At 42.9% G+C, this 13,636-nt stretch overlaps 1 protein-coding gene across 18 annotated transcripts in view; it reads left to right on the top strand.

Annotated features, from left to right (window-relative positions):
- SUSD6 (sushi domain containing 6) overlaps positions 1–13,636 on the top strand; it is an 80,807-nt gene that overhangs the window by 34,461 nt on the left and 32,710 nt on the right. For 17 of the 18 annotated variants that reach the window (XM_046942633.1, XM_421180.8, XM_046942627.1 and 14 more), the window contains 2 exons: positions 2,107–2,299; positions 6,693–6,722. In XM_046942633.1, coding sequence (XP_046798589.1) covers positions 2,179–2,299; positions 6,693–6,722 — 151 coding nt within the window. In that variant the 5' untranslated portion in view covers positions 2,107–2,178. The remainder of the gene's footprint in view (positions 1–2,106; positions 2,300–6,692; positions 6,723–13,636) is intronic. The other variant, XM_046942625.1, reaches the window with a different exon arrangement.

Raw genomic sequence — 13,636 nt, 5'->3', positions numbered from 1 at the left:
AGCAGCTTGGAGCTAAAAGGAGATGGAGAAACCATGCCTGGCTTTTTAGTAGAGGGGGGAAAAAGCAGTGTGCTTTAAAGCAATCTGTTAGTGAATCAAGAATTAGCAATAAGTGATTTCCCCAGAATAAACTCTTGATTTAGATATCTATTGTTTATTGTTGAGAAACCAAAATTAGACTACTGGCTTCCATGTATGATCTTTGGGTGTTGAAAATGCCTCTGAGACAGAGCAGCACACCTCAGGCATCTCTGTGAATGAGTTCTGTCATAATTGCGTTGTATTCCCTACTTCTCCTGCCCACTGATGTCATGCATTAAGCCCTGACCCGGGGCAGGGAAGGCTGCCCTTGAATTGGCAAGACTTACAAAGCTTCATGTGCTAATAAGGCTTCATTAAGTTGGAATGGAAAGAGCAGACCTTTCTTGCTGTAATAAGACATCCGTTCACTGAAAATTGTGTGCTGCATTGAGCTGTAATTCCGTGTGACTCAGAAGGAAGCACCCAACTGTTGGCCTGCAGTACAGGCCAGATGCTGGCATGTTCCAGCTGAATAGGAACTTAAAATCCGTGCGAGAGATTTGACTTGCATGGAGGGGGCAGATGTACTGACTAGCTGGCTTGGCTTTCTTCAGAGGAGTGTTTTTCATGCTGTGGTCTAATTGCTGCTGGAGGAAGTCTAGCAGGTAAGTGGCAGCATCCTTAATCCTTCCTGCTTGGTAGGAGGGCTGAGCATGGTGAACAAAACATTAGGTCTTCATCAGTAGAATGTATTAAAAATGTATTGACTTCGCTACAAGCGTAGAATGGGATAACTTCATTTCTCTTCTTCCCTCTCCAAATAAAGCAGGAAACTGATGGGGCAGGCAGAGTTTATTGTAGCATCAGCTCCAGACTTACCACATGGCATTTTAAATATCATTTTGAAATGCTGTTTCAAGCTGGGGATGTATACAGACATAGAGACTAATTCATATGAAAGAACCAAACACTAAAGATGGCCTTTAGTGAGTTAGATGTGTGCAAAGCAGTGACATGGAGCTAGGGAAACTCTCTCCCTCTAGGATCACTTAACTTTTATAATCAAATTCACATATTCCTTCCAATAATGCTACTTTTTTTTTTTTTCCTAAGTAATTGTAAATCTACATTGTGGCTGTTGAAGTTGTGTTTCTCTGGTCAGTGCTGGCATGCTGAATCCCTTTAAGAAGTACTTAAGGATCTCAAGGTCATACTGCCTTCTTCAGGTCTCACATCTGATCACACAGGATATGGAATGGTACAACACCTGCCTCTACATCTCTTAGATTAATTTGGAGTTATCCAACAGTTCTGAAACCCAGAAGTCTTGCTGACTTAGCTCAGTGGGACTGTATACTTAAGAGCCTTTTTTCACTAAAAACAGGGATTCAGCTTGTGCTGGGGTTCAGCCTGTGTTTTCTCGATGTCCCAGCTGTGATTTATGTTTTCAGTGCGACAGTGTCAGACAGGCTATGGGCTGAATTTGTCAGTCCTCAGGTATGAGCAGTGTCACATCCTGCAATTTTAATTGCTGTGCTGTGTACTGTCACATTATACCTGAGGTTTTCAGGCTGTTTTACATTCCTCCTCGTGTGTTTGCCTGCCTGCTGGCTGGCTGTCAGATTTGCTGTGCCTCTCCAGGTGTCTGAGGAAGCATTTGATTTATTTATCCTAGCTGTCCCGTACAGTCTGCTGTGTCTTCTGAGAGGTGAGGGGGGTGTAGGAAGGCTGGCTTCCTTGAAACTGTTCTGGAACAAATTCTCCAGATATTGTATCCTGGTGTTGTCTTGAAAGTGAAATCTAAAATTAATTGTAAGCTGGACAGTCTTCACACCTGAACTATTAGAGGGTCGAGTGAGAAGTTCTGGTCTCTAATACAATACAGTTCCTTTTGGTATCTCCTATGCACAAAGTTGTCTTTTCTGCTTTGATACTATGAATACTTCCTTAGTAAGTTTTCTGAATGCCAGAAAATGCAAAGGGTTGCTCTTGTTTGTTTCTGAATTTCCCTTCCCATCCCCTTGGATGTTGTGAATGTTTTATTCAGTACTTACTGTTCTTTTGTCTTTGTTTTTTTTTCTCTAGATTGAGGTGCTCCTGATCAACCAGAACTTTTTGGAATTTTTTTTTTTTAGAAGAAACCTTGGTGGGTAAAAGATGTGCCATGGAATGGTAGCACCAAAGAGCAACACAGGATCATCTCTTGCCTTGACTAGCCATGGGTTGTTTCTTCTGCTAGTTATCTTTGGTAACTTTATTTTGGAAGCACAGGCCACAGGTAAGTGAAACCTTTGCTTGCGTGTACTGCAGAGGGGAAGAGATATCTAAGTTTGGAAATGGCCTTATGTATCTGTGGGGAAACTGGAGGTGGTTGATGCATTTGCATACATATTTCAGTACTCACAGGAAAAATTCCAACACAGCTTGTTAAGCAAAGGCCAGTATCTGAACTGAACCAGTCTTGCATTACCAGCAAAGTGAGTGCTTGTCCTTTACGCTACCATCTTGATTTCCTCAGCCTTTTTTCCTGCTTCCATTTTCATCTCTTTACTGCAGCTGGGGATGTCAGGACTGTTTTAAGAGCAAACATGGACCGTTTTTTGGTTGAGTGATATTCTCGTGTAGGCACTATTATCTATATGCCCTGTGGCAACTGCTCATGTGAATTAGTTTTGGAAGCGCAGGCTGACTTCTGCTCTTTGCGTAGCTGCTGAGTCAGTTCACTGTTTGCTTGTGTGGTACTTCTGGCACCTGAGCACTCACAAAGTGTACTCCTCTGTTGGATCTCTTCTGCATCTTGGGTTTTTCCTCATTCCCCGTGCTTACTTCTTGATGTCTGGTGACCAACTGTGGTAAATAATGTAAATAGCAGTGGAATGTAATGACACGTAAAAAGTCAAGTAACAGTAGAGATGAGAGGGCCTTCCTCTCAGAAATGGGTGTAAGAAGAAAACGTATCAGTCACGAGGTAGTACATCATGAAATGTTTTTCTTACCCAGTGTACCCTGAAATGTGATCTCTTCTCACAGACTTGATGTAGTTTTTCTGTCAGTAGAGAGGTGGTTGATAGTAAGTGGCATGGGATGGAGGAAAGAAGTTTGCATGTGTGCCTCAGGTGTAAGTTCTTGCACAGAACCCTAGAGGAACTTATTCTCAAAAAGTCAGATAGATTTGACTTCCACAACTGCAGGTAATAGCTTGCTTTTGAAAACAAAGCCTCAGTTCTTGACAATAGCTCTAAAAAGACCTATTTATTTGAGATATCATGGCACCTGAAAATGTCTGGTGACCAGTATTTCTGAGCTTCAGAGAAACTTCATTTGGCCTCTGGTAGAGCAGAATAAAAGTTCATTGCCAGATGCACTCAAAGGAGAGTATCCTCTCTAGAAGAGTCTGGAGGAGGAGTTGATCTTCTGATATTTCTGACTCCTCTAGTTAGAAGGGAGAGGCTGCTGAAATGAGAGATCCCAGACTTTTGTGTCTTTGTAGGTAAAAAGGGATGTGTGGGGGAATCACAAGTGTGACTGACTGGCAAGAACAAATAGTAAGAGTGTGAAAGGGACAAAAGTCTCTCATCCTTGTTTTTTTCCAAAGGCTGTCCTTGGTTTTTCCAGCTGTTGTTGATAATACCCCAGCCTTGCTTCAGATGTAGGCCTTCAAGATATTTCCCGCAGCCTGAGGCTGGAACACAATCCATTCCTGACACTCCAGTTGCATCCTGCAACACTTTGTAGTCGCTCTCTAATCAGTATGCAAATGCCTTGTGCTGCATCGGGCTGCCGAATGGGGAAGGCAGCCACAGTCCTGGCAAGCATGTTCAATATCATTTTTGAGATATCTTCTGTCACACGGGAAAAAGCACTGGTTAAGCATGTCATAAGACCCTAGAATGGTTCTGAATCATTTCCCTTTCTCTGTTCATTTTGATTCAGGACCTGAAACCAGTTGTGGTAAACTGATCAAGGCAGATCATCAGCTAAATAGGATTAGAGTGGCTAGGCATGAAGCATTTCCTTCGGCAGAAGTGAGAAAGTGAGCGTGTGTGGAGGGAAACCCAGGATCATAGCAGAGGGCAAGGCACAAAGGGGGAAATCCTGGGGGAGAGGGGGATAGAATGGGCTTCCATCCATAGTCTGAAGCTGGGAGGGATGGGGGTTCGTGGCAGCCTGTCGTGGGCCCAGGGAGCTGCACCTGCAGCAGTGCACTGGCCATGAGTAATATTAATCAGTCAGTCAGCCAGCCGAGGAGCAGGGACCCAGATGGAGCGACAAAGAGCACTGACGAGACGCTTGGAAAATCATCTTTTCCTCATCTTTGTCCCCAACCACCCCCCTGTCCTCACTTTATTAGTTTACATAGCAAAAACATTCAAAGCAGGCAGAACAAAGCAATGTTAACACGAAGCAAGAGGTTGCATTAAATCTCCTGGTGGTAATGCTTATCTTGAATACAGGGCCAATGTGACACATTCACAATTGCTACAAAAGATGAAGAATGTTCTCATAAAAAGACAGACAAGCATGGAGACAATGGGCTGGCTCAGCCCTGAGTGACAAAGTGGAGCTTGTTATTCATACATTTAAAACCATATAATGCATATTGTATTGCGATCGTTCTACTGTTTGGAAATGCTATCGCTTGACTTTCAGGAGGCTTAGATTCATATTCATGTTCTGGGCAGGAATGTGTTCACTTTTACATGTGATGAATGCAAAGGGCAGGCTGATTTCCAGTCAGTGAGCTTCTGGTCTCTCCTCTGGTAAAATAAAATTGATTTTATTTATGCATGGATTTTTAACGAAAGTCATCAGCGCTTTGTCTGAAGCAATCTATCCAAATATCCCAGAGTGCTGTGAGATGAATGTGGTAAGTTGCTTAGTCACTGAGCCTGCTGCAGAGTTTGGGGGAGCTGATTCCTTCTCACAGCAAGGTAGTCACAAACGTAAAAATAACCACTGCACGTATTTTAGCACAAACCAAATGCAGCGTTTGGTGATGGGCAAACAATGAAACTATGCCAGAAGTGGAGGATTTAGGAGGGCTTCAGTGCTCTTCAGAAATACTTTTTCAGCTCGATTACTGTTGTGTCTCTTTCCCCTCTAGCAAGTTCTCCAGGATTAATTGAGGGAAATAACGAAAAAATGAGCAGAATGAAAAGGCTCTCTTCCAAGAAGAGCCTTGGAAAGCAAGGATCTTAATTCTTGTTCCGTCTCTTCTGTTTTCTTTGAGGGTTCTTCTGGGATTTAGCTAAGTGCTTGGATGCTTAGTAGGTAGAGACAGGGAAATGTTGGAAGCACTGGAGAGGAGGAATAAGCACTGCTTGGTCTATTTTGTTAAAGATCAGAGAAGTGTTACATTTTCTTTCTTGTCCCGATTCTTTCTTCCTGCTTCCTCTCTCCAGCCTTTAAAGGTTATTCGGGGGCTCTCAAAGGCCTTGTGTGGATATCACATTCATAGCAGTCCTCCTGTTTGAACGGACCGTTTCTGAAAGGATCACGGCAGATCAGAGTAAATTACTCATAAAATTTTCACTTGTAGTCTCTGAAATATTCGGAAGGCTTCCTATTGTCTGTGTTCTCAGCGGTGTAATTTCTCTTAGGTTCCCAGCCAGCCAGCTCTGTCAAAATGTAAGTTGGGCTTTTCATTACTGATAAGAGCATCGCCTATCTTGAGAAATGGAAGTGAAGGTGTTAGTATAAGGATTAACACCCTGAATTAAACAAATATCAATACCCATGAAGGAGAGAGTTTAAATATTAACCTTTAAAAATTAATAATGCAGACTTGGCAAATGTAAGTCCACTTAAATTTAAACACAGCCTGATTTTTGCTGACTGATCATGTGTGAAATACTATAAAGCTATCCCTTTAATTTTTAGGGTTGCCATTAAAATGATAAATTGAGCTTGAATAAACTGAAACGACTTCATTTCTGTGTATTGTCTCTGACGCAAATGCAGCCAATCTGCTGCATGCTGCTCTAAGGTCTTTTCAGTGCCAAGGTTATTCTGCACAGAAGCTCTTGGATACCACTGGTGTTTGTTTGCATTACGTAGAACAGCTTGTTAAAGCACACTCCAGCCATTGAGCAGATTCAGACTTGTTCCTATTCCTTGGAAATCTGTATGAAGCAGAGGTTTCCTTTGTCTCCAATTATATGGCTGAAAGGAAGGAGTTTAATACTGCTAGGGTTGAATTCAGTGGTCATGAAAACAAGGGTAGCAGTACTGGATAGGTAGATAGAAATGTGGGGTGGTGTTGTGCATGAACAGAAGACCTCAGTTCTAATCTACATGCTTTCTATAATGCAGGTTTGAATAAATTGTTGTGTCAGCCCACAGAGAGGGAAGGATGCAGTTTTCAATGTGACTTTTCCATTCCCTTCAGAGAGCTTCATAGAAGCAGAGCGGTACAGAAGAGCATGGTGAGGAGCTGTAGAGCAGTGGTGAGGCTGCCAGGAGGTAGATGCAGATGGGCCCAGAACCAGTCTAGTTAAGGAACACTCTGTTCTTACACTGATCTCTAGGCAGTGCTTTTTAAGCAGCTGACTTGAAGGCAGTATCAGGAATCTCAGATAGTCACACAGCTTGTTGAATTTTAAACAGTTTGACTGGTTGAAGAAAGGATTATCATTAGGCTTGCTTTAATTCAAAATTTTTTTGTCTTTCAGGTTGGCTCAGCAAATCCAAAGGACCTGCATGTGAGTAAACTCTTATTCCCTGCTGTGCTATGAGAAATGAGTGAGATGTTTTACTGGTTAACATAAGTGGTTATACAAGCTGAGATTCATGTTTTTACTTTTGTGCTGTGTGCTGTGATGCATCTCTGCCCCGTTTCTGCTTTTATCCCTTATATTTGGGAGAAACGGTTGCCTTCGGTTTGACGGAGGGAGATCAACTTCCTATACTCCACTGTGCTTGAAGGCATCTCAATGTGTCTTCATAGTATTTAATTTTAAATGACTCAAAACCATGTAGAGTGAATATTCATTAAAACACAAAGAGAAAGTTATGCTGGTTGTGAGTTTTGAAAGGGTGCTGGCGAAGACTGGGAGGATGGGGAGGGCAAGCTGAGGTGAAAAGCCCTTTTGTTTCCTTTAATCAAGAAAAGTGAATATCTCATCACAGAACGTGACTGTGGATATATTGTATTGAATACTCAGCTTTTCATTTCCTGTGCTCAGAAAAAGTCTGAAGCTTTTCCTGTATGTGTTACAGAAGTATGTAATTTTAGGAGAAAGTGGGAAGCATACTTGGCTTTCTCTATTAGTTCTGAATATATAAAAATTGTGTAAATCTTTATCGAAGTCCAAAATGTGACCTTAATTTGTATCTTCCCATTTCCTTCAAGAAAGGGGAAGACAGAAACAAAGTCTAGTGGGAATGGATTCATAATTAAGTATTTGAAGGTGAGGGAGCGTAATTGTACCACCTACCAAATTTTGATCTTCAGATGGAGAGAGAGGAGGAGAGCAGATGGAATCCTTTGAATCCTGAATTTTTAATCTGTCTGACTTTTACTCTTGGCAAGACTGGTATAACACACGCCTGGTGTGAAGGTGCCGTCAGTTCTTGGCCATGGTTTCTAGCAGGAAAACAAGCTAATTTAGGAAATAGCTCAGGAACTGCCTGGTCCATCTAATTCAGCTTCTTGGGCTACAGTGGACTAGGTGGAAACACAAGTAATTTGTGCCTTGTAAAGGATTACTGAAAAACTGCTGGTAACAAGCTGCTGAGAGTCAAGAACGAGGATAGGATGTTGAAAGGCACTTACATTCGAGCTTGCCGTTCAAGTGCTTTTACTGTCATTAGAGCAATTGGAACCTGGTGACTGGGCTGTGACTTTGTCTCAAGAATTTGTACATGCTTACCTGTGTGTGTGTTGATCTGCATCTAAAAAAGCATTTTACTTTTAAAGAAGAAAGTCTCTGGAGAGTGTTTCTCTTCCTCTGCAAGTAGGAATTCCCCTGAGGTGAGTCTGCTTTTGCAGAGTGTTGTGTTGAACTGGCAAATGGCTTCCAGATGAGAAGTCTTTCAAGGGATTTGAAAAACTGCCTTAGGTATTGGACTGTTGAGATGAGTTGTGTGACATGCCAGGTAGATAGGAGTAAAGGGGTTTGTTGATTAAACTACTGAAGAATAAAATGAGCATTCTGGCCCAGTCTAGTATGGGTCGTCTTATGATGGAAGGAGGAGCAGAGCTTTGGGAGTTCCTGTGCTGAAGAGGCTGTGAGGATGCTCACATACTGCTTGTCTGCCTTGGCCTGGCAATAGCATTTTTAAATCCTGTGTATTCAGTGTTCACTGTCTAGCCAGTCTGTGTAGGGGAAGGTCTTTCTCTCTTGAAGAGCAGAGAGAGATGCTGCTGCTGCTTTCTGAAATGTGTTTTTGTCCTTAGCCAGTGAAAGTAGAATCATGTCTGATTCGAAAAATACATCTTTCTCTAGAGGGAAGTATACATCTGTTGGAGGATTTCTTGAATTCTCAGCCCAAGATCTGCTGCTTTAGGCAGTGCTTTCCTTCAAAATATTCTAGTTATCTCTTAAGAAGGGCTCTGAGCATAGGAATAGGACTACAAACAGGTTGAGATTTGTAGGAAGGTGACAGAATAGGCTGAAGGTAAATGAGGAGGGAAGATCCTCAGAAGAGGGAGAGGGTCAGGGGAGTTCAGGAAAGCGGAGAGGTGAAGGTTTCCTCAGGTGGAGTTGTGCAAAGTTCCTGCTGGTTTAAAAAGCCAATTAGTGGCTTGGTGATTAAGTAGTGTAAGTCCTGGAAGAAGGTAGTGTTTTAATTTTAGCTATGCAAGCTGATTAGAGTGGTTGAGAATAGTATGGCCTTGAGAGGGAGGACTCTGGTAGAAATGTATGCATGTGTTTGTTTATTTTTTTAATTGTTAGGTAAATGTCTTAATGCACGGATATGCCTTTACAACATCAAGCTTTTGAGTCTTTTCTATGTGCAACAGCACTGACTAATGAGACTGGCAGAGTTTAAGAACTCAAGATTACAAAAGGTGTGTGCCCTCCAGGGGCTGGAGCTTCAGGGAAGGAATTTCCTCAAGGCAGGAGCAGAGCAGGATGAAGACGATGCTGGAGTGCTGGCTGGCTGCCCACGGGTGCTCTGACATTACAGCTGGGAGATCTGGTGGAGGGAGAAACTGAAGGATGGTAGAGCAGCTATGTGTGAAATAAAAGACAAAGAGGAATTTCAAGTGGGAGTTGCTGCCATGTTTGGAGAAATGTCCTTAACTTTCTGAGAAAGTTCTGCTTTTCTTGGTTTGCAGTCAGTTTTATAGATAAAAGCGGCTTTGCTCTTCTCCCTCACATCCTACAGTTGTATGCTGTACCCACTGGAGAGGAATCCTTAGTGTAAACAAACTAAACCTATTAAAGCTGCTAGATGCTGGATCTTTGTCAACACAAAGTATCGCTCCTGCTGATGGTGATGTTCTCTATGTGGGGCCCGTGTGGTGTTCTGTATGGTATGAACTTAGATCAGAGCAGGTTATGTGACCTCTGGTGCTGCCAGTTCATTCTGGATCACCTGCACCGTCAGAGAGCCCGGCCAGGAGACTTGTTTGATGCTGCAGAGGCCTTTTGGAAAGTAATTGTTGTGTCATGCCAGATGCTGAGTTATCCTTGGCTAGGAGAAAAGTGTGCTTTTGATGCTTCCTCTGCCCTGTTCTGCTCCTAACATCAGAGTGGCTATACTTGAACCTCAAAGTAACTGGGGATGTGACTGCTGTGCAACTTGTTTCCAGTAGTTCAAGTTCTCACTCCATTTACTTGCTTCTTGAAAAGACCTGGTACCGTCAGAGTTGTGCTGCAGTGCAACTCGTGGTTCAGCACATCTTTGCTTCTCTTTTGTACAAGCAAAGGACCATATCCCTTATGTTTTGTGTTTGTTTTAAAGATGGTGACATTCCCACTCTGTTGTTGCCTTTGATTTCCCTAGCAAAAGCAACCTTGGAATACTCCTCTAGAACAACCTGCACGTTTCATTGTAAATGCTTCTTGGACGTAATTGACTTAAGTTATAAGGTAAAACCTTTACATTTTGTATTATCTGCTGCTGATTAGGGGTGTTGTAGGGAGGTTCAATCTCTGCCTACAGTCAAGATGAGCAAAAGCTTAACTATTTTACTGCATACCTCTGGCCACCTGCCACTTGTCTGAGTCGAGTTAGGAGTATTTCATGGTTGGCTGCATCAAGCGCTGCAGAGCAATTTGAAAGGATGAAAATGGATGTCTGTTCTGCATCCTCTGACAGCAGGCAAGCATCTATCACTAAGTCTCTTTCCATCTCCTGAACTCTTAACTTAATTAGCAGCTTTAAATGGAGGAAATCGTCTTCCTGTCATTGGTCTTCTGTCATTGTTTGGTTAGTTAGCACCGAGGGAGGGTACCAGGAGAATTGAGGCTTTCGTGTTTTTCATTTAAAGATGATTTGGGTTTGGTGGCAGCATTTCAAAGCAGCTTTACAGTTCGTAGCCTGCGTAGATGAAGCCAAACGCATCCTCCCAGAGGGGTCCATCACCTTTCTTCCTATGGCAGTAGAGAGTAAGTTGTAGGATTCTTTTTTTTCTATAGGAAATACTGTAGTATTTAGAGTGGAATCATTATAAAAGTTTGTATTCTCTAGTCATTCCCTGAGTGGTACTGGAGTCAATGAAAGCAATACATTGAAAACAGTGCTAAAAAGCCCTCCAGTAACATTTATCCTTTGTAACATATCATGTAGTGGTAGAATCAGACTTGTAGAGCCGGGTCTGGTCTCCTAACAGCAAGCAGTTCCAGTTGATTCTTCAGGAGAATTGACATCTCTCTGTCCCTTTGGAGTGGCTTGCTCTGTAGGTGGGATTCTTCTCAGAGGTTGGAGAACAGATCGATTTCTTGATTAGTTTCTTTTAGCCGTGCTCTTCTACGCTTGTAGCTGTTGTTGAGCCTAAGGACCAGCTGTAACGATTCTTACTTTCGTGCAGTTGTTTAGCAGTAGCAAGGGAGAGGTTGGAAACCTTTTGCTTTGCCTTTTTATTCAAGCCCTCCCCAAGGCTATCTTTAGGCTCCAACAGGCTCTGAGAGCACAATGCCCTGGCGCACTGCTGCCGTGCCCCAGACCCTCACCCCACGCGCATGAATTCATTGCGTTGATCTTTCCACCCCTGCTTGTCGGCGGGGTCGGACAGCAGCTGCATCTCCTGTCAAGCATGATTCCGGGCAGGGGGCTTTGGGGAGGAGAGCTACAAAAGGCCCAGTTTAAATCATCTGTGTAAGGGCACAGCGGAGGCTCTGTCACCCAGGCCTCACCACTTGTCTTCTGGTGCTATGGTTGTAATGACATTAGCATTTCAAAAAGGGGATTACCACAGCCCCCAGCTTCTAAGGGGAGGGTATTCTGGCTGATAACTGAAAAGCCGCTTTGTGGCCATCTCTGGTTTTTTTTTCCCCCGTGTCTGGATTCTGAAGGATTGGTGAAGGTGGCTGTACCGTGTTAAAAGTGGATTGCTGCTGTTGCGAGGAAGCTGGTTACTTATTGGCCTAAATGTGAACTGTTAGATATGAGGCTCTTGTTGCTGATAGCCTTCTGTCTTGCTAATTCAGAGTGACTGAGAATTTCCTAGTGGAACAGTTGAAACAAAGAGTCTATTGGGGTTGCAGTGGTATGCTAGAGAAGCATCCTTAAATTATGCTTGCAAGAATAATTTAAGGTAGTTACATTAGCCTGTCTCATATATTTTGACCAGTGAAAAGAGGCAGCACCTGCATCCTATTCATCGTCTGCCTTCTAGGCCTCCTGGGTACTAAAAACACATTCTGTGCACAGACTGCAGGTTTCAGGACAATTCCTTTTTTTTTTTATTTTTTTTTGGGGGGGGGGGGGGGAGGGAAGGGAGGGAAAGATTGTATTTCATAAATGTGTTGCTTAAAACCAAAAATTCCCATAGTGAAAATTACTTCCTGACCAATTGATTCAATATTCAACTGATTTTAGCTTTTTGCTAAGTTTACTTTCCCCTTTCTGATGTTGGTTGTTATTTGCAACTCACATTAAGGCCTCGTAATAATTCCATTATGATTAGAATATCATCATGGTCATGTGTTCCCTCCAGTTCCATTAGATGTAGAAATAAAAAGACCAGGCAATGTGGTCATCTGGTTCCTGGGACAAGAGGGCAAAGGGAATTGTCTTCATGGCACACTAACGAGAGAGACGAGTACTTTTTACAACCTCTTGACCATGTCTGGACCCTAAAATTAATAGCTGACTCCCAGTGTCCAGGATTGGAGCCCCTTGGCTTGATGGTGTGGCAGTGTGGTTGGAGGGCACTTGGCAGTAATTGCAGGTGGTTGCCTGGAGCCTTGTCCTCAACAGTGTGTTTAACTGTTGTACAGCCAGACAAAGGTACGTTTAAAGTAGATAGACATGATTATATACATAGTTTGAAGTGTCCACAGGCATAATATTTGCATGTTCCCATAAGAACTTTTCTTACTAAACGTGTTTGCACATTCAATAAGGTGCAACTAATTCAATAAGTGATTCTCCAAAGCAATGCTAGCTTGAATTAGGGCTGACCATTGCTCTGAAGGGAGCTGCACTGTTAAGGCCAGCCACAGACTGGGCCTCCTGTGATGTATCGTGGCTGATACTCGTGGACAAACACCTTGAGACAGAGTGGAGGAACTGCTCAGCTTTTCCTGAATGAAACAGAAAGCCTGGGCTGTCCTTCAGGGCATCAAGGAGGAGCAAAAGTACAGTTTCCTTTGTAAACATCACAGGGTACTTATTGTGCTGAGGAAGGAAGGCATTTAATTTCTCTGTATGAAAACAGGAACTGTGGAAGGCCTTCCAGGAGTGTGGTGGCTGCTGACAAGGTGTGTATGTGTACACTTAGTGAGCATATTTTTAACTCTACCAATCTCCAGGTCTTTTAAAATCTACTTATTTCTGTAGAGCACAAATCTATCCGTAAACTTAAACAAGGCTGGAGTGCCTTGACTCTGGATGCTCAGCTGAATTGCACTGAGTGAAGATGGAGATTTTGAGTGTCCTGTGGCTCATGTGAGCTGGACGGAAAGCACAGAGCGGCAGAGATACAAATTGCTACATCACACCACGCTGTCCTCTTCTTTTTCTGTTTCTGCAAGTGTGCCAGCAGACCGCTGTGCAAATTTGGCTGTTCTCTCATTGCGGAGTTACTCACTGAAATGCTGTGCAACCAATTCTGGAACACGCTTTTGAGTCTCCAGTTAGCCTTGGCTGCCCTGCATCTTTACATGGCTGTTTGGGGCACACATGAGTTTGTTTATCCTCTTTTCTAAACGCCTTTTCTGGTAGTGATAGTAAAAATGAACAAACGTTCAGTGTAACGGTGGGAGCAGATTGGAGAAAAAGTAAAACTGCAAATCTAAATGGTGTAAACTAAAAACATAGGAAGAAAGCAGGAACCAACTAACAGTCTGGTTTCTGAGGGTCTGATCAAATTGCAGCTTTATAGAGCAGATGAGAAAACCCTCTGTCTTACGAATTTCAGGACAGTTGTTGTTTTAAGGCTTGCAAGGGAAAGATAACCAGCACTTATTCGTTCTACTTTTTGCTGCCTTATAAAATTCAG

Source organism: Gallus gallus, chromosome 5 (assembly GCF_016699485.2).
Source record: "Gallus gallus isolate bGalGal1 chromosome 5, bGalGal1.mat.broiler.GRCg7b, whole genome shotgun sequence".
Taxonomy (NCBI): Eukaryota; Metazoa; Chordata; class Aves; order Galliformes; family Phasianidae; genus Gallus; species Gallus gallus.
This window is presented reverse-complemented; position numbering and strand designations above follow the sequence as displayed.